This window comes from Pan paniscus, chromosome X (genome assembly GCF_029289425.2).
Source record: "Pan paniscus chromosome X, NHGRI_mPanPan1-v2.0_pri, whole genome shotgun sequence".
NCBI classification, from domain to species: domain Eukaryota; kingdom Metazoa; phylum Chordata; class Mammalia; order Primates; family Hominidae; genus Pan; species Pan paniscus.
Window position 1 is genome coordinate 117897804 of NC_073272.2, and position 20718 is coordinate 117918521.

At 41.2% G+C, this 20718-nt stretch overlaps 1 protein-coding gene across 4 annotated transcripts in view; it reads left to right on the top strand.

Annotated features, from left to right (window-relative positions):
• Positions 1-20718, top strand: part of DOCK11 (dedicator of cytokinesis 11) — a 191256-nt gene that overhangs the window by 44057 nt on the left and 126481 nt on the right. For all 4 annotated transcript variants that reach the window (XM_034949440.3, XM_034949442.3, XM_034949441.4 and 1 more), the window contains exons 2-6: positions 3029-3145; positions 3230-3319; positions 3815-3897; positions 5625-5694; positions 6323-6418. In XM_034949440.3, coding sequence (XP_034805331.1) covers positions 3029-3145; positions 3230-3319; positions 3815-3897; positions 5625-5694; positions 6323-6418 — 456 coding nt within the window. The remainder of the gene's footprint in view (positions 1-3028; positions 3146-3229; positions 3320-3814; positions 3898-5624; positions 5695-6322; positions 6419-20718) is intronic.

Genomic DNA, 20718 nt, shown 5'->3' on the forward strand with positions numbered 1-20718 from the left:
TGATTCATTTTGACATATTCTTTCCATATTAATTTGGAGCTACATTAGAAAGCTGAAGGAGGGCCAGGCATGGTGGCTCATGCCTGTAATTCCAGTACTTTGGGAGGTCAAGGTGGGGGGATCACCTGAGCTCAGGAGTTCGAGACCAGCCTGGCCAACATGGTGAAACCCTGTCTCTACTAAAAATACAAAGATTAGCTGGGTGTGGTGGCAGGCGCCTATAATCCCACCTACTCGGGAGGCTGAGGCAGGAGAATCGCTTGAACCCAGGAGGTGGAGGTTGCAGTGAGCTGAGATCACGCCATTGCACTCCAGCCTGGGCAACAAGAGCAAAACTCCATCTCAAAAAAAAAAAAAAAAAAAAAAAAAAAAAAAAAAAAAAAAAAAAAAAGAAAAGAAAAAAGAAAGCTGAAGGAGGATTTTCTTTTTTTTCTTTTTCAAATATACTTGAAGTAGGTACTTGTGAAATTATTGTACAGAGAAGTTGACAGATTCAACAGGTTAAAACATTGAAATTTGAGGACTGTTTTTGCAATCTGTACTAGGAAAATAGTTGGCACCAAAAGCAAGACTTAGATTATTTTTAGTGCCTCAAGCTTGCTTTCTTAGATAGGACTTATTCATTCAACTTCTCTGAGAAATTGATCTCAGACTGTGAGCGTTAGAGCTGGAAGATGCAGTCAGTTTCCTTTTGAGTCCATGGAAACATGGTAGATATGGCCGAAAGGGGTCAGATTTTTCTGTCAAAAAATCTGAATTTCTCAAATAGGATTTTTTCCTTTTATTTCAACTCATTTTGCAGTAGTATTTGCAGACATGAGAGGGATGATCAACTTGCTTTGATCTTTGTAGACAAGGGTCTACAAATCCAAATTTAAGACTTGAAATAAAGCATAAAGGTTAGGATCTTTTAGATTTGTTGAACACTGAGCTCATTGGTCAGAGTAGTTTACTTTAATCTTTCTAAATAATCTTCTACAGGAAACTCTGAGATGCCCTTCAGATATGGAAATTGGGTATAGCTGTGACCTGTTGTGAACCATGTATAAAGACTATTCTCAACTTTTCTATGGATGTAGTGATACTAGAGACTACCTCAAATACTATGTACAAAAATACAAGTATAATCCCGATGCTATTATAATATTAAGTCTTAATATAAATTATATTTGGGGTTTTTATACAGTTTTTATTATAAAATTTTAAGGAAATAATTTCATATGAAACATCATCATTAAAAATTACTACTGTCTGCCCACCTTGGTTTAGAATAGAGTGTTGAGACATGGCTCTGGTTGAATCTGAATATCTCAAAGTTCATCAGCAATTAATGACTGGATGTCTACCGTGTGCCAGGTATTCTAAGTGCTGGGATTAAAGAAGTAAACAAATAAAAGAAAATCCCTGCCCTCAAATAGTCAGAGAGGTGAAATAGATGGTATATCAGATTGTGGTAAGTTCAATGAAGGAAAAAAAATGATAGGAAGGTAAATAGTGGGATCCCATTCCCAGTTCAGTACCATGCACATGAGAATCTTGGTATATTTCTTTCTTCTTCTTTTCGCCCCCCGCTCCCCCGCAGTTGCAGGGGTCAAGGGCTGGTGGTGTGCACGCATGACAGCTGTGGGTGCATGTACAGTAGTGATGGCCAGTGGTGGAAGTCAGGGTCACCTCATATGGCTGTGGGGGTTGAGGCTTATGGCATGCACACCTGTGACAATGAAAACTAGTGATGATAGACATTGAAGTCAGTTGCATGTGTACACACAGCTGCAGGGTCAGCCATGGGTGTGCAGAAGTGGGTGCCGTCTTTGTGTATTTCTGAGGGGAAAAAGAAAAGCAGAGCCTTTGCAGTCACAGACCTGGGTTTGAATTCCAGTTCTGAAGGCAGGCAAGTTACTTAACCTCAGTTAGGTCCAGAGTCTCTGCATCTGTAAAATGGGGATAATGATTCAATCTGTTTCATATTGCTATGAGTGTTACATGAAAAAATGTACAGAAAGTGCTTAGCACAGTGCCTGGCATATAGAAAGGGCTCAGTAAATGTGAACTGTTACCACTACTCTTATTATGTTACATCCTGGCTTTCTTAGCATCACTGACCCTGCTTCTTGTTACTTTAGCTTCAGTCTGGGTCCTACTGTCAATGGCCAGCTCGCCTAGAAGTCCAGCAGGGATCCACTGACTTTGTCACCTTGAACCTAACCCTTTCATAACCTGCCCAAGGGATCAAGCATCTCTAGTATCTATGCCTGCCCCGGCTATGCTGGAACTTAGTATGCCCATGGGACAGTGTCCCTGGTACAGAGTAGGAACATGAATGTTGATACTTTTTCCTCCAGCGTTGCCCAGAGAGTAGTACAGATGCAGTAAATACCAACAGGCGCACTTCCAAGTATGCCACTTTTTGTTTTACTTAAAATTCAATAATTTTTAGAAGGCACACAGATTAAGTAGAATAACACAGTTCTATTTCTCCAGAAATTTTTTTTTTTTTTGGAGAGACAGGATCTTGCTCTGTTGCCCAGATATAAGTGGCACAATCACGGATCACTACAACCTCAACCTCCCAGGCTCAAGTGATCCTCCTGCCTCAGCCTCCCGAGTGGCTGGGACTACAGGCATGGGCTATCACACCCAGCTAATTTTTGTACTTTTTGTTGAGATGGGGTTTTCTCATGTTGCCCAGGCTGATCTCTAATTCCTGGGCTCAAGTCATCCACCTTCCTCAGCCTCCCAAAGTACTGGGATTACAGGCATGAGCCACCATGCCCAGCCAGAACTCTTTATCTTTAGCAAGAGAATGTCTGTGTGTGTGTGTGTGTTTATGTGTGTGTGTGTGTGTGTGTATGTGTTTGTGGTGTGTGTCTAGCTATGAAGAATATTTCTCTTGTGAAACTGTCTCAATTAAGTACTTAAAAGTATCAGTAATCCCTTCCTTTGAGAAGTAATGTATCTTTAGTACATAGAAAGTTATTTAACTCTTGTGAGTTTGATCATAATAACTTTACTTTTGTCTCTTATAAAGGAAAAGGCCAAAGTTGTTGAGCCCCTGGACTATGAGAATGTTATTGCCCAAAGAAAAACCCAGATTTACAGCGACCCCCTCCGAGATCTGCTTATGTTCCCAATGGAAGATATATCTGTGAGTTCACAAACACTTCTTTAAAGAAAAAAAACCCTATTTTTCAAGCCAGTTCTTACAGCAAAAATGTTCTTTGTGTTCTAGATCTCGGTGATAGGTCGTCAGCGCAGAACAGTGCAGTCTACTGTACCAGAAGATGCTGAAAAGAGGGCCCAGAGTTTATTTGTTAAAGAGGTAAGAGGCTCAAAGGCCACAGAAGAATATTCTTCATATATTTAAAATATATACAGTATTTATATGTCTTTATGTATTTGTAACCTGTTTATAAATAAATAAATGTAAAATATTTAAAGTAGTCTTCCTTTAATGTAAAGGTAAAATAAAATAACTAACATTAACTGTCCTAAATAACAAGTTTATATGATGTTAACAAGTCTATATGATGATAAAGCTTAAACATTTCCACAAGGTGCATATGACCTTAGTGTTTTCCTTTTGGATTTGAATACTCTTTGCACTGAGAGTCATAGTATTCAAAGGGCATATGAATTGGGATTTATTGCCACCAACTGGGTAAGAGAGACACAGTTAGCCCATAAAGGAAGATCCCAGTACTAGTAATTGCCAAATGGTTTTAGAAAGCCTGTCGGCATAGTACCAGAGTTTTAAAAAGTGGATATATATGTACTTTTCCTATATTTCAAATTCAAGATTCCTATTTTCTTTCAGTGTATTAAAACCTATAGCACAGATTGGCACGTGGTAAACTACAAGTATGAGGACTTCTCTGGGGACTTTCGAATGTTGCCATGGTAAGTTTAGCATTCCAGGGAAACATGCAACAGGAGAATTATTAAGCTTTTTTACCTTGTTAAAACCACTTGTGAGGCCGGGTGCGGTGGCTCACGCCTGTAATCCCAGCACTTTGGGAGGCCAAGGCGGGCAGATCACGAGGTCAGGAGATCGAGACCATCCTGGCTAACACGGTGAAACCCTGTCTCTACTAAAAATACAAAAAATTAGCCGGGCGTGGTGGCAGGCGCCTGTAGTCTCAGCTACTTGGGAGGGTGGGGCAGGACAATGTTGTAAACCCAGGAGGCGGAGGTTGCAGTGAGCAGAGATCATGCCATCGCACTCCAGCCTGGGCGACAGATAGAGACTCCGTCTCAAAACAAACAAACACCACTTGTGAAACCTTTCAGTTATAATTTGTAATAAAGCAAATCTTCAAGGAACCTGCATGTTTGGTTAAATGCAGTGTTTTGGTTAATTGAATAGGTTTTAACTTTCCTCTTTGAAATTCCAAAATGTATGAGAGCTCACTTTTTGGCTTTAGTGAACCTGTATTGATCATAAACTAAAATATAGCTGATGGTGGATAATGTAGTGAGCATTTTCCAGTAGTGTCAGTGAAAAAGCTTGATGATAATTAGTTCAGTTTGATGAACCTAGCCATCCCTTGGAAAAAGTGCATCTCTTTCAGTTGAATTGAAGGAATGGCATGAGCACACTGGCCCAGGAGCCAGACTGTTGGGGCTCAAATCTTATTTCTACCACTTACTAGCTGGATGACCATGGCTCAGTCACTTAACCTGTTTGAGCTCTCCATTTTCTCATCTCTAGCACTAATTCCTCACAGGATGTCATATGGGAAATGTTTTTGGAACAAATAGCAGAGGAATAAGACATTTGTTTAGCCTTTTGTAGTTTTCAGAGCACTTTCCAAAAGAGGAGAAAACTGAGTCCTATATGACAGCCTGGTCCTTGGAAAAAAAAAAAGAAAAAGAAAAAGAAAACAGAGTCCTAAAATGACCAGTCCAAGGTCATACAACAAACAAATGCAAGAGCCAGAATTACACTGTTGCTTTTTTTTTTTTTTTTTTTTTTTTTTTTGAGACAGAGTTTCGCTTTTGTCACCCAGGCTGGAGTGCAGTGGCGCGATCTCGGCTCACTGCAACCTCTGCCTCCCGGGTTCAGGCGATTCTTCTGCCTCAGCCTCCTGAGTAGCTGGGCTTACAGGCACCCGCCATCACCCCCAGTTAATTTTTCTTTTTTTTTAATTTTTGGTAGAGACGGGGTTTCACCCTGTTGGCCAGGCTGGTCTTGAACTCCTGACCTCAGGTGATCCACCCGCCTCTGCCTCCCAAAGTGTTGGGATTACAGGTTTGAGCCACCACGCCTGGCCTGTGTTGCTTTTTGACCCGGGGAAGGAGAAGTTCTGCCACCACTAACAGCTCTGGCACAGGTTCCTTAGCAACTTCTGCCTTCCCTAAGTTTCTGGGCTTAGTTATGTCTTCGCTGCTGGCCACATATGTGGAAGTCCTTACAGAAACACAAACTTACAGTAAGTTTACTCAGAGGGGATAATCTGAATTTGGAAAGGAGAATAGGATGTCTTGGCATTTTCTCGTTTGTGAAAGAAAGAAATCTGCTCATCTTGCTTTTACTGTTGTTGTCATTATTGTTGTGTTTTTGTGTTGTTTTTCTTTTTTTTTTTTGGTCTGTTTAGTGTCTTAAGACAGTTCTCTTATATTTGCAGTAAATCTTTGAGACCAGAAAAGATTCCTAATCATGTATTTGAGATAGATGAAGACTGTGAGAAAGATGAGGTAAGAATGGGGGCAACAGTTGGGGTAACTGTGCTAGTTTCCTCACGGTCACTTTGCTGAAAAAGATTTCAAAGGGAATTTCTTGAGAAAATATGAAGGAAATAATTATTTTGGAATGATCTGTGGCCAGCTTTCAAACCGGGTGCTTTTCAATTTTTTTTTTAATTACTGTATTTCCAAGTAGGGTTTAGGAAAAAAAATCAAGTGAGAGGGGCTATGATTTGTACATAAACATATTCCCCCACCTGTGGGACATGCTTGTGGAGTTGCTTTTCTTGAGTTGGGCATGTGGTGTGGTGATTCATCTGGACTCTCCTGCCTGATAGATTCCTCTTGGGACAGATGGCCCGGATGTCTGTGACATTTCGAGGTGCAGTTCGACTGTTTACATAATGCAGAAGATTTCCCAGAAGAGAGCCCATACCATTCAGTAAATACTGAGTGCCTACTGTGTGCATAGCACAGAGCCTTTCATTCTACAGTCAACTATTTTAAATCCTCACGGGGAAGAGGGGACTTTATGTTTTAATTAGGAAATGGGCAGGGCCTCATTCTGTGCCCCTAAATGTTTCGCTAATTAGATGGCAGGCTGGCTGTTGTTTTACTGATAATTTTTGTTCTATTTCAGGACTCATCTTCTTTATGTTCTCAGAAGGGTGGTGTGATAAAACAAGGCTGGTTGCATAAAGCAAATGTAAATAGTACCATCACAGTAACCATGAAGGTAGGAAGTAGTTCTTATATTATTCCATCATTTTAATGATATTGGCATAAGTAGTCTATCTGGAAACAATATTTATTTTACAAAGAGCCCTAGCAAAAAAAAAAAAAAAAAAAAAAAAAAAAGAGGATTCTCACAGACGTATGGAATTTAAAAAATCTAAAACATCAGGATAAATTTAGAAGTGCAACTTTTTAAAGACATATAATGTAATGATTATCTGGTGAATCAGGATGTTTAAAAAGGAGGCTGTCAGTTGAAGGAGGAAAATAGCTTTGAAAAATGGGCATCAAAGTTTCATATGTAGAAATGACCTTAATGAGTGGAAGGACAAGTAATCCATTTCTTTAGCAAATATTAATTAGGTACTTATTACATATTAGTCACTGTGGGGAAATATGTAGATATCTAAGATGTGGTCCCTGGTCTCAGCCTCTAGACTAGACAAGAAATATACTATTTTAACTAGTATACAAAGCAGTCCTTTAGTGCAGTGAGAACAGTCTAACTAGAAAGTTTTGTGGTTTGACAGGATAGTGAGTTTGCATAAGGGGTTTAAGTGAGCTAAAAGTTGAAACGTTGAAAAGGATAAAACTGGGCTGGGTGCAGTAGCTCACACCTGTAGTCCCTCCTTCTTTGGGAGGCCGAGGTGGGTGGATTGCTTGAGGGCAGGAGTTCGAGACCAGCCTGTGCAACATGATGAAACCCCATCTCTACAAAAACTACAAAAATTAGCCTGGCGTGATAGCACACACCTGTAGTCCCAGCTACTCAGGAGACTGAGGTGGGAGAATCCCTTGAGCCTGGGAGAATCCCTTGATCCCAGGAGACGGAGGTTGCAGTGAGCCAAGATGGCACCACTGCATTCCAGCCTGGGCAACAGAGGGAGAGTGTATCTCAAAAATAAATAGATAATTTTTTTTTTTTTTTTTTACAAAAAAGGATAAAATTGTGCAGAGCCTTGAACACCTTGGACATGAGGTTCACTTATTTGGGAGGCTGTAAAGAGCCATTAAAATCCAAAGGGAAAACAAGCTACATGAGGATTCTGAGCAGAAAAACAAATTATGCTCTGATACCAAATATAACTGTTCTTTCAGGTATTCAATATAAAATCATGTGGTTTTCTGAGGATGATTCACACTTGCATTAAGTATTGAAGGTCATTCTGTCTTTCACAGGCTGCAAGTAGAAACCATGGGTATCTACCAAGGGAAGACTCAAATTTTATCTTAATTTAATATTTTGCCTGCTGCCTTCCCTTTGGTGATCATGTCCTGTTCTCACTTTCATTTTCAAGCCCTGAAAATAATGAATCCAAGTTGTAGGATACTTCCTGTATATCGCTTGCACCTAAGCATGGGCATCAGCAAGTGGTGATAATAAGAGAAACCATTTATTAAGGACTTAATACGTACCAGGCACCATACTGGGTGTTTTATATTCTGTATCTTGTTTAATTCTCATGGCTGCCCTATGCAATAGGTACTGCTAACTATTCTTAGTTTATAGATTTGGAAAGTGAAGCTCAGAGAAATTCAATAATTAACCCAAGGTCCCACAGCTCCAAGTTTTCAGAGGTAGGATTTGAACCTAGGCAGGCTGATGTCAGAGCCTATGCTCTTAACCAGTATACTATCAGTGCTCACTAGCTGAATGAGACTCAAGGGTTTATTAACAATATATTTCCTGCCAGAGTTATCAGGTTCAGAAATGTACGTGTGAAGGTTACATTTCTGTGTGGATTATCAGAAAATGGTTGTATCGTTTTTGACTGCATTCCCTTTCCCGCAGATTCTCAAAATATTCAAATAGGGCCAGGCAGGAGGCTCATACCTGTAATCCCAGCACTTTGGGAGGCCAAGGCAGGAGGATCGCTTGAGCCCAGGAGTTCGAGGCTGCAGTGAGCTATGATCACACCACTGCACTCCAGCCTGGGCAACAGAATTAGATGCTGTCTCTAAATTAAATAAATAAATGCATGAAGGAATGAATGGTTTTACCCACATTTAAGCCTTAGCCTCACATTAAGTAAATGTGCAAAAATCTGGATTCATAAAATAAGATGTTAGGAAATTAATATCTTTACAGAATAATTCGCCACAGATTCCTTTAGTTTAATACCTTTCAACTTTAATTTGCCTTACAAACAACTTCTAATTTTGTAGGAGTCCATATATTATAAGCCAAAAAGCACATGCTTTACATTTTCTCTCATAATTTGTGAAATACACATTGATTGATTGATGTGATAGGAGGAATTGATGGCCTCTCAAAGATGTCCATGTCTTAATCCCTGGAACCAGTCAATGGTCCCCTACATGGCAAAGAGGAATTAAAATTACTAATCGGCAGGAGGGACGGTATCCACAATTATGCGGGTGGGCCCAGTGCAATTTCAAGAACCCCATAAGTGGAAGAGGGAGGCAGAAAAGGACAGTCAGGGAAAGAGATGTAAGGATAGTCAGGGAAAGAGATGTGAGAACAGAAGGAGGGCCAGAGAGAGATGCTGTCTTGCTGGCTTTGAGGGTACAGAAAAGAGTCACAGGCCGAGAAATGCAGGCAGCTTCTAGAAGCCGGAAAAGGTAAGAAAATGGATTCTCCCATGCAGCATCCAGAAAGGAACATAGCCCTGCTGACACCTTGAATTTAGCCCAGTGAGACCCATGTCAGACTTCTAACCTGCGAAACTATAAGATAATAAATTTGTGCTATTTTAAGCCATCAAATTTGTGGTAATTTATTACAACAGCAATAGGAAACTAATACAATTAGTTAGGCAAAGGTTGATTGTTCAGCTTGTGTGTTTCTTATCCCTGAGCTTGGAAACTCTAGCACTAACAGTGACCAGGCAGGAGCCATAAATTCATAGAGTGTGTGGTGGGTCCGAGGCAACCTGGTGACCACATAGCCCACAGCTGAAGGGGACAGCTGCCACTTGTCTCCAGCTAATTGTTGTTTTGCTGCAGCTGAGCTAGGCTCTTTGCTTTGCCTCTTTTTATCCTCAGCTGCTCATATTCTGTGTGTGTGTGTGTGTGTGTGTGTGATCATTAACATATAAAAACTTTTTTTTTTTTTTGAGATGGCTCCTAGCTCTGTTGCACCAGGGTGGAGTGCAGAGGTGCAATCTCAGCTCACTGCAACCTCCACCTCCCGGGTTTAAGCCATTCTCCTGCCTCAGCCTCCTGTGTAGCTGGGATTACAGGTGCACGCCACCATGTCTGGCTAATTTTTGTATTTTTATTAGAGACGGGGTCTCACCATGTGGCCAGGCTCGTCTCGAACTCCTGATCTCAAGTGATCCACCTGCCTCAGCCTCCCAAAGTGCTGGGATTACAGGTGTGAGCCACTGTGCTCGGCCTATTTCTTTCTTTTTAGAATCTCTACCAAACATCAGGCAAAGGAAGGAAAAGAGGAATAAACCAAGTTAATTGGTCATATGAAGCTACACAACTTTTATGTTTATTTTTATCATTTATTTATTTGTTTTTGAGACAGTCTCACTGTGTCGCCCAGGCTGGAGTGCAGTGGCGTGATCACGGCTCACTGCAGTCTCAAACTCCCAGGCTCAAGCAGTCCTCCCACTTCAGCCTCCCAAGTAGCTGGGACCACAGGCACATAGCACCGTGCCCAGCTAATTTTGTTTGTTTGTTTGTTTGTTTTTGATAGAGATGGGGTCTCCCTATGTTGTGCAGGCTGGTCTCAAACTCTTGGACTCAAGTGATCCTCCCACCTTGTCCTCCCAAAATTCTGAGATTACAGGCATCAGCCACCATGCCTGGCTACTACACAGCTTAAAAAAAGTTAATAGGAAATACTTTGAAATGCAAAGGCCATATTGAGGTTTGGGAACTGTTTCTGGTTATGAGTTTCCTTTATCCCCACTCTTTTCCATTATAAATTATGAATCTCCATTTTGAATTTCAAACTCTTCTGATTTCATCTCCTGAGCCATAGCAGTAGTGTTGTATTTCAGAATTTGTCACAGCTAGAATGGGAATCAGAGGAAGGTTCAGCTAGAACCTTCTGAGGCATTTTGCCAAGATTACTTTTTCCTCTAATAATTGTATTTTGGGCCAGGCGTGGTAGTTCATGCCTATAATCCCAGCACTTTGGGAAGCCAATATGGGAGGATCACTTGAACCCAGGAGTTTAAGACCAGCCTAGGCAACATAGCGAGACCCTGTCTCTACAAAAATGAACAAAATTAGCCATGTGAATTGGTGCTCCCCTGTAGTCCCAGGTACTTGGGACATTGAAGTAGAAGGATCACTTCAGCCTGGGAGGTCGAGGCTGTAGTGAGGCGAGATTGAGCCACTGCACTCCAGCCTGGGTGACAGAGTGACACCTTATCTCAAAAAAAAAAAAAAGTGTTTTAACTGTTATTTAGTTCAACATTATTGAAATTAGTTGGAACTGCAGTGTTGACACATCATTTTTTCATGTTCTCTTTCTGTATCAATACAGGGCAAGTGAGTGTATGGGGCAGAGGATTGAAAAGGGGGAGCAGTTTTATAGTTTCCAGGCTAGAACTTGAAGTGAAGGCCAAAGCACAAGTCCAGGCCTATGAACAAAGGCACACTGGGAGAGTCTGGTTTGTACCTTTCAGTGCTCTGTTACAGGGTGGGGGATCATATAAGTTCTTCCTGCATCACGTCTGGATTGTTTCAGGCATAGGAGGCTAAAGCTAAAGATGAGGTGAGCAGCTGACCCAGCTCTTAGATAATTGGAAAAGGCAGAGGCAGAAGAACTGAGACAAAGGGTTGACAGAGTTTGAGAGGAAAGTTTCTATGTATTTTTTTTCTACTATGGTAATGTTTGAAGTGAAGAATACTAATGAAGCTCATAAGCAAATGGGAAGATGACTCAGGTGTGCTATTATCTGAGTCATTTCCCCAATCCTGGAGGCAGGTTTATCCTTAGAGCATCTGGAGTTCCCTGCCCGCTAGGAACACCAGCCCACACTGGTAAGAAGCATTGGTAGATTTAGCAACCAGCACGTCAGGGCCAGAGCTTGCAGAGTTGAGAGCAAAGAATCTTTTCTTTTTGGAAAATCCAAGCTTCGATAGCCCCTGCAAACTCACGGCAAACTAACTAGGAAGCAAGAGCAGATCTGGTTATTAACCATGACTCAGTGGCAAATAACAGCCTCCATAAGCCAAGCTTCTTCCCTGTGTTTTAGCTGAGCTTATTTGATGCCCTGTGGCTTGACACTGCCTGCAGTTCCCTCTGGAATTGCTAGGGAATAAAAGCAAGGCATCTTGGTGCCTTTTAGAGAGAGGTGTACGTTTAAGCGTCTTTATTCATTAAGAAATTTCTAAATTTTAAAAATTATGTGCTGGGCACAGTGGCTCACGCCTGTAATCTTAGCACTTTGGGAGGCCAAGGCAGGAAGATGGCTTGAGTTTGGGAGTTCGAAACTAGCCTGGGCAACATAGCGAGCCCTGTCTCTTCAAAAAATAAAAAAATTAGCTGGGCATGGTGACGCATGCCTGTATTTGCAGCTACTTGAGAAGCTGAGGTGGGAGGATTGCTTGAGCCTGGGAGGTCAAAGCTACAGTGAGCTGTGATTGCAAGACTGTACTCCAGTCTGACTGACAGAGCAATACTCGATCTCTTAAAAAAAAAATTACAGTCAGTTCTTTGGAAAGTTTGAAATTACGCGCAACTTTAAACTGATCTTAGAAATAGGTCTGAGTTGTTTTGCTGGACATTTTGACTGTTAGAAATAAAGGAATTTGCCCAGGCATTCATGACCAGCCTGAGCAACATGACGAAACCTCGCCTCTACAAAAAATACAAAGGTAGTTAGCTAGGCGTGGTGGTGCACTCCTATAGTCCCAGCTACTCTGGAGGCTTAAGTGGGAGGATCACCTGAGTTTAAGAGGTGGAGGTTGCAGTGAGCCAAGATTGTGCCAGTGCACTCCAGCCTGGGTGACAGAGCGACACTCTGTCTCAAAAAAAAAAAAAAAGGGAGGGAGGGAGGACTCTAATAGCAAGGAAGGGAGGAATCACATCGTGAGAGAAAGTGCAAAAATAAAACGAAGGAAAGAGTATTAGAAGAGACTCAGCAAAGTGCAGTTGATAAAAAGGAATTAGAAGATTCCAACTTTATAAGATCTTTTGAGAAAGCACCACATGGCCTTTAATGCAATCTAAATAATATAGCCAAACTAATTTGTATATGGGTTGCTGTAGACAGTTTAACCTTCCTAGCTAGCTTGCCAGCAAGTTTTACAAGAACATTCAAGTCGATAGTTCTTGCAATGACTTGCAGTGCATTCAAGTCGATGGGCTGTAGGGAAAAGAGGGGCTAGTAGAGGAACTAGGCTGAGTTCTTCATATTGGAAGATTATAAGACCACATATTTATAGGATAAAAATTTATATTTTCCCCAATATATAGCTTTCCCCCTGCTCTGGTCAGTTGTTAAGATATAATCTGTACCACCTTCTGAAATGGGCATATTTTCCCAGAAGTGCTTGCTGAGTATAACCTCATTGTTGGCTGAGAAACTTGCCCTGAGGAGCCTGGGCTACAGGAAAGCTGCGAATAATGTGCATCACTCCACGAGTCACAGTGCTCTGTGCCCAAGCACTTCCTCTCACTGAAGAGGATGCATCATGCAGTTCTTGCAGAAGCTCTGTTGTACTGGGTGTGGTGGCATGTGCCTGTAATCCCAGCAACTTAAGAGGCTGAGTCAGGAGGATCACGTGAGCCCAGGAGTTTGAAGCTGCAGTGAGCTATGATTGTGCCACTGCACTCCAGCCTGAGCACAAAGCGAGACCTCATCCCCTTTTTTTTTTTCAAAAAGAAAACCCCAAAAAACAAAAAACCAACGCTGTGTTGGTTGTTTGGGTGCAGTGAACATTTAGCACTTGTAATTTGCTTTGTTCTTGGTATTCAAGTTAAAACAGGACAAGCCTTATCATAGTGATTAATTTCGTCAATTTGTGGTTTCTAGTTAATGAGGGTGTACCTTGCTGCCACTCTTCAATTCCTGGAAAAGTATTAGAGAGAAGTTTTAAGATGTCATAGAGAATACATGATCCTTTAGACAGAAACCACAATCCTAACAGACCCCTATTCATTTACATTCTCTCTTTCCCAAGTAGCTGCTAGAGACATCTGCTTTATTCAACTTCTTTTCATATCAATGAAGGAATTTAATGTGGGTTTAGATAGCTGTGATATTGGACATAGCCTTCCCCTGGTATTTAGAACTATTTCTCCTAAGAGATATAATGATATATGGAGGAATTTAATCTTCAGGGTGGTTTTTCATTTTTTAAAAAATTGCTGCAGATTCTTGGCCAACTCCTGGGACACCCACCTTTATGCATCTTTTTGGCTCAATTTGGTCACATTCCTCTAGCTCTCTCCTCCCCATTCTCAGCAATTAAACGCTGAAGTGCCTTGATATGATATCGGGGTTGCAAGTTCAACTGGTTGATGTATGACTCACTTCTAGTGCCCTTTAAAATTTTTTTGGCACAAAAAGAGCCATTTGTTATATATCCAGAGTCCAAAAGTCCTTAAATCCTTAACTCTTCCAGGAGGGATTTTTCCTCCTCTGCAGTGGGAGAACATCAAATCAAATGAGGATTTGACCTAAGAAAGCACATACAGTATTAAAATAATTGCTAGGAGGTCAAGGTCACTATGTGTGTTAGAACAAAAGGAAGAGAAAATATTTTATTTTTGATATGTTAGTCCAATTGTATTCTCAAATCTACCAGACTATCTCTTACAGCTAACAAATGGATTGCATTCATTTATTATGCATAAGATTTTTTCATTAATTTGTTTTTTATGTTTTGTTTTCTCTCATTCATATTACTTCTCAAAAACCATTTATTAGGTGCTTCATATGTGTCAGACACTATTGGGTATCAACAAATTCATGACCAAATAGATAATTTCTTAATTTAATTTTTTCAGAGACAAGGTCTTACTATATTGCCCTGGCTGGAGTGCAGTGGCACAATCATAGCTCACTGCAGCCTCCAACACCTGGGCTGAAGCGATCCTCTTGCCTCAGGCTCCCAAGTACCTGGGACTACAGGTGCATCCCACCACGCCTGGCTACCAAATAGATATTGAATGCCTTGTTAATACAAGGTATTAGCATTGTGGAGGGTAGAGAGAAGTGTCAGATGTAGAGCTTAAAACCTTTTTGGGAAGGTGGGCTGGGCACAGTGGCTCACACCTGTAATCCCAGCACTTTGGGAGGCTGAGGTGGGCTGATAACTTGAAGTCAAAAGTTCAAGACCAGCCTGGCCAACATAGTGAAACCCTGTCTCTACTAAAAATACAAAAATTAGCCAGGCGTCGTGGCGTGCACCTGTAATATCAGCTACTCGGGAGGCTGAGGCACCAGAATCTCTCGAACCCGAGAGGCAGAGGTTGCAGTGAGCTGAGATCGCACCACTGCACTCCAGCCTGGGCAACAGAGTGAGACTCTGTCTCAAAAAAACAAAACAAAACAAAAAACCACCTTTTTGGGGAGGTGAGACACACAATAAAAATAATTGTTTAAAGATGGTACAGTGACCAAGTGCTACATGAATCTAGATCATTGTGGCCTGGGGTCAGAGAAGGCTTCTTGAAGAAGGCGGGGCCTCGAAGGAAGTGAATCAGAAAGGAGAAAGTGAGTGTGCCAGGCAATATGTATAAGGCAGAATGGTTAGGTGAAGCTCAGTAGTCATGGGAGATGAAGTTGATTTGGTTCTTTGGTATCACCTTGTGCCTCCATTTCTCTTCTGTAATATGGAGGGCATAACAGTAATGACCACATAAATTGTTACTAGGATTCAATGAAATAATACAAGGAAAGCACTTAACCAGAGGCCATAATGCACAAAGCACCCCACAGATGTTAGCAATTGTTGTTATTTTATATTATTAGGATTGTGGGAGGGCCTTGAATGCAGTATCTGGCATGTGTGCCTTATGTGAGTAATTGAGAGTCATTGATTATTTGAGCAGTGACATGCTGTGCTGAAATACATCTGATAAAATAATTTGTCTGTAATGAGAAGGGTGGATTGTAGACCCCTCCTACTAGACTTGGCTTTAAATCAAATAGTTGAACTCTTCAGTGCCCAGATATGGTAGAATTATTTAAGAAAAGCGATTTGATTTTTACTCAGTTTCTCAGTGGGTAGGAGAGTGTCATATATTAAAACTTGGGGCCGGGTGTGGTGGCTCATGCCTGTAATGCCAGCACTTTGGGAGGCCAAGCCAGAAGGATCACTTGAGGTCAGGAGTTCGAGACCAGCCTTGGCAACACGGTGAAACCCTGTCTCCACTAAAAAGACAAAAAGCTTAGCCGGGTATGGTGACACACACCTATAGTCCCACCCACTTGAGAGGCTGAGGTGGGAGGATCGCTTGAACCCAGGAGGCTGAGGTTGCAGTGAGCTGAGATCGTGCCACTGCACTCCATCCTGGGTGACAGAGTGAGACTTCATCTTGAAAAGAAAAAAAAAAACAAAATAAACTTGATAGGACTGTAAATGACATGATGGAGAGAGGTGAGTGATATATCAGGTTGCCAACGTAGTGGTAGGGGTTCTTTAGCAGGATGAAGTTCCTGGCATTCTGGTGTCATTACTGCAACTCACTTTTCTAAGTCCTGTGGTTTTTTTCCCCATTGTTTCTTTCATTTTTGTGCAGAACAGTTCTAAGACCCAGTATGTCTCTGTCTCTCCTGCTTTCTCCTTTTCCTTGCTGGCTCTTCCACTGTGTTCTGTCTGAGACATTAGGCAAGTTCCCCTACATCATTTCTACATTGCTCTTGGCCTACCTACTCTACCTCTAAATGTTTGAGGTATCCTTTCTAAGGGCTTCTGGTTCATGCAATTTAGCAGTAAATAATTACCCCTCTAGGTAACACACAATAGGTAAACACTCTTGGGATTTGCTGTATAAAATGATAAAAGGTTTTCCTACTTTCTTTTCTTTCTTTCTTTTTTTTTTTTTTGACAGAGGATCTCGCTCTGTCTTCCAGGCTGGAGTGCAGTGGTACAATCTCTGCTCACTGCAACCTCTGCCTCCTGGGTTCAAGCACTTCTCCAGCCTCAGCCTCTCAAGTAGCTGGGATTACAGGTGTGCACCACCACGCCCAGCTAATTTTTGTATTTTTAGCAGAGATGGGGTTTCGCCATGTTGGCCAGGCTGGTATCGAACTCCTGACCTCAGGTGATCCACCCGCCTCAGCATCCCAAAGTACTGGGATTACAGATGTGAGCCGCCACCCCCAGCCATTTTCCTACTTTGAGGATACTAAGTGCTCCAACTTTCCTTCCTATGTTTAATCTTTGATGCAGCTGAATGACAAAAGACCTTTGTTCCTGCTCCAGAAGGGGTTCAAAAAGGTTGTCATCTGGCCAGGCACGGTAGCTCACACCTGTAATCCCAACACTTTGGGAGGCTGAGGTGGGTAGATCACTTGAGGCCAGAAGTTCAAGACCAGCCTGGACAACATGGTGAAACCCCATCTCTACTAAAAAAAAAAAAAAAAAAAAAAAAAAAAAAAAAAAAAAAAAAAAAAAATTAGCCAGGCGTGGTGTTACGCACCTGTAATCCCAGCTACTTGGGAGGCTGAGGCAGGAGAATTGCTTGAATCCGGGAGGCAGAGGTTGCAGTAAGCTGAGATCACACCACTGCACTACAGCCTGGGCAACAGAGCGTGGCTCTGTCTCCGGGAAAAAAAAAAAAAAAAGTGTGTCATTCCAACAGCTTGGGGCCTTAAGCACACTTGGCAGGACCTGATCCTATAGAATCAAATCCTTTGGCTTGCTCTCTGTTTTATTGTTGTGGGTGGTCTGAATGGGCCAGTCTTCAGGATCTATGTTCTTCACTGAGTAAGGTGGGGCATTTTCAGCTGTGTTCACCATCTAACAAAAATAATAAAGACGAGGAGGAGGAGAAAGAAGAGTGTGGGCATTACAGAGAAACACAATTCTGTTGTATGAAACCACTGGAGAATCTGCTGGAGAATCTTTGCTGGAAATGGGATTATTCATTCATTGTTTATTCATTTTGAAACATTTTATTGAGTCCAGGCATTGTTATAGGTACTGGAGGGTTAACAGCAGTAGATGAAACATGAAACTTCATGGGCTAGAAAGAGACAGCAAATAAAACAGATAGATGGATAACATATTTGTATAGGGATCACTCCATGAAAAAGACATAACTGGGTGCTATGATGAGGGCAGGTGGTACAGAAGGCCTCCCAGAGGAGGGGAGATTCAAGCAAAGACGTGAAAGGAGTAAGAAAGTAAACTGTGTGGATAGTGAGGAAAGAGGATTCTAGGCTGAGGAAACAGGAAGTACAGAGACCCAAAGGAGCTTACTTTGAGATATTTGAGTAACAGCAGATAAGCCAGTGTAGCTGGAGCAGAAAGATTAGAAATAGAGTCCCAGGAAGGCCGGGCGCGGTGGCTCATGCCTGTAATCCCAACACTTTGGGAGGCTGAGGTGGGTGGGTCACGAGGTCAGATCGAGACCATCCTGGCTAACATGGTGAAACCCCGTCTCTACTAAAAATACAGAAAAATTAGCCGGGCATGGTGGCGGGCGCCTGTAGTCCCAGCTACTCAGGAGGCTGAGGCCGGAGAATGGCGTGAATCCAGGAGGTGGAGCTTGCAGTGAGCCGAGATCGCGCCACTGTACTCCAGCCCGGGAGACAGAATGAGACTCTGTCTCAAAAAAAAAAAAAAAAAAAAAAAAAAAGAGAAGAAGTAGAATCCAAGAAGTAATCTGAGGCCAAATCCTGTGCAGTGTTCTGGGCTATGGTGAGGATTTTAGATCTTACTGTAAAGTAAGATGGGAAGCCATTGGAGGATTCGGGCAAGATTCTCTTTGTAGCCATTATCCTATTCTGATTCCAGTTCTATCAGTGACTTGCCTGTGTGAACCTTTTTTTTTTTTTTTTTGAGACGGAGTCTTGCTGTCTCGCCCAGGCTGGAGTGCAGTGGTCTGATCTCGGCTCACTGCAGCCTCCGCCTCCCGGGTTCAAGTAATTCTCTCACCTCAGCCTCCCGAGTTGCTGGGATTACAGGGGTGCGCCACCACGCCTGGCTAATTTTTGCATTTTTAATAGAGACACGGTTTCACCATGTTGGCCAGGCTGGTCTCGAACTTCTGACTTCAGATGTTTCACCCACCTCGGCCTCCCAAAGTGTTGGTATTAGAGGCATGAACCACCGCTCCTGGCCGCCTGTGTGAATTTGAATGAGCTCTTGATCCCTCAGTTTGCTGTTAGGTAAAATGTGGATAATGATACTTACCCCAAGAGGCATTAAAAGAATTAGCTATTGGTTACAAAAGGCTTGCAGCCTTCAAATGACAGGTATGATATAGAGTAATTACCATTATTCTGTATAGTCGTTATTTTAACACCTGTCTTCTTTTAGAAATGTAAAAAATATATATAAACTTATACCCTAAGTAGCTGCATTGTGGAAATTTTTTAAATGTCTAGGAAGTTATGTTTCTGATTTCCCTTTGATTTCCGTGGGAGAGATTTAGGATATTCCTTTCTTCTTTGCAAAAGATATCTTAAAAGCTTCTCAGAAGTTGAAACCCAACATATATCATAAAATATTAGAATGAGAAGAGACCTTACAATTTGTTGTTGGGCAGAGTCTGATTTCTACATAGAGATGACTTTTAAAAATATTCCTTACTGTCCAAACTGTGTGTTTCTAGTGTATGAGAAATCACATGGGGAGAGTAGCTTCCAGGCTAGGAAGGCTGCTGTGTTATTTGTTCAAGTTGAATGTAATTATTTGTAGATTGTGGAAAAATATGATCTTACAGATCATCTCGTCTGATGTCATCATTTTAAAAGTGAGTAAACTGAGAGAAGCAGAGTCTTGAGGACAATTTCACTGCTGGTTAGCAGGAGATACTGGCTGAGAATCAGTATCATAAGACTTTCAGGCAACTGCTCTTTCTGAGTGCTCTTTCAGGCATCATATTCTCTCCCCAGATTCATAAGCTACCTACCCTAGTGTCACATTTAGATATAATTGCAATGTTACAGGAAGTGATTTGCTGTAATTTCATATCCCTTTCCATGTCCATTGTAATGATGCGCTTTGCTAATATTGGAAGTGGTGGCTGCCACAGAATTTCTTTGCTTGGTGAGGCAGCTGTATGTGAAAAAAAAATTTCTCAGACTATAATTTGACTGTATGCCACAAATGTTTTGCTCTGTATTTTCTCTTCTTCTGCCTCTCTCTTTGTTGCTGGCTGTTGACTCTGCAAGTGGATTCTGTAGGCTGTCCCACTGAAGCAGCAGAATTTCAGTTTTAGATTTGAACAATTCAAATATAAATTTTTTCGTATTATTTTTTTCATGTTACTTTTGGCCTGAAAGATGTATTCTAGTTTTGTTATAGATAATTATTGTGATAATTTTAAAAAGCAATGTGTTACACAAAGTTAGTGTTCATTACATGTTATTCATTTGAAATGACCTCAGCATGTAATTTTAAGCCTTCTATTCCCATCATTTTAATGAGAGAGGTGAACCATTGTCATGAAAATAAGCAAATAGGCCAGGCAGGATGGCTCACTTTTGGGAGGCTGAGGCAGAAGGATCCCTTGAGCTCAGGAGTTCGAGACCAGCATGGGCAACATAGGGAGACCTTGTGTCTACTAAAAATAAAAATAAAAATAAAAATAAAGAAAATAAGCAAACATGCATATATAATCACCATTATGATTAACATTTTCCTTTAATATTAATCTAGATTTCTTCCAGCAAACTTAAATGTAGATTAATTGAATATGAGAATATATGTATATATTCTCACATATATGAGATATGTACATATATGAAAGATATAAATATACCCACACATTCTCTTTCTGTTCCTTTGCATACTAATACAATAACATTTAATTGACTGGCATTGCAAAACAAACTGATGTTTTCTGCTAGGACTCTTTTCTGTTGATAGCACGTAGCGCACATGGCCCCTTCCCGAGATAGAAGCTGTAGCATTTATCAGTCTAACCTGTTAGGGTATTCCTTACACTGATATATATTTTTGTCATTCATTAAAAAAATCAATGATATTTATACAAGTCAAAAATAACTATCAATGTTATTTATTTTTACTGGTTTTTCTAAAAATAAATGTCCCTTAAGGCTTTTATATATTTTGCTTGGTCATGCTATGGAGAAATAAATTGATGTTTCAGGTACTTCGCCAGACGTTAAGTTGTTGGCAAGAACAATCTTGCCAAATAATACTCTTTCCATAATTAAAGTTCTCAAAATG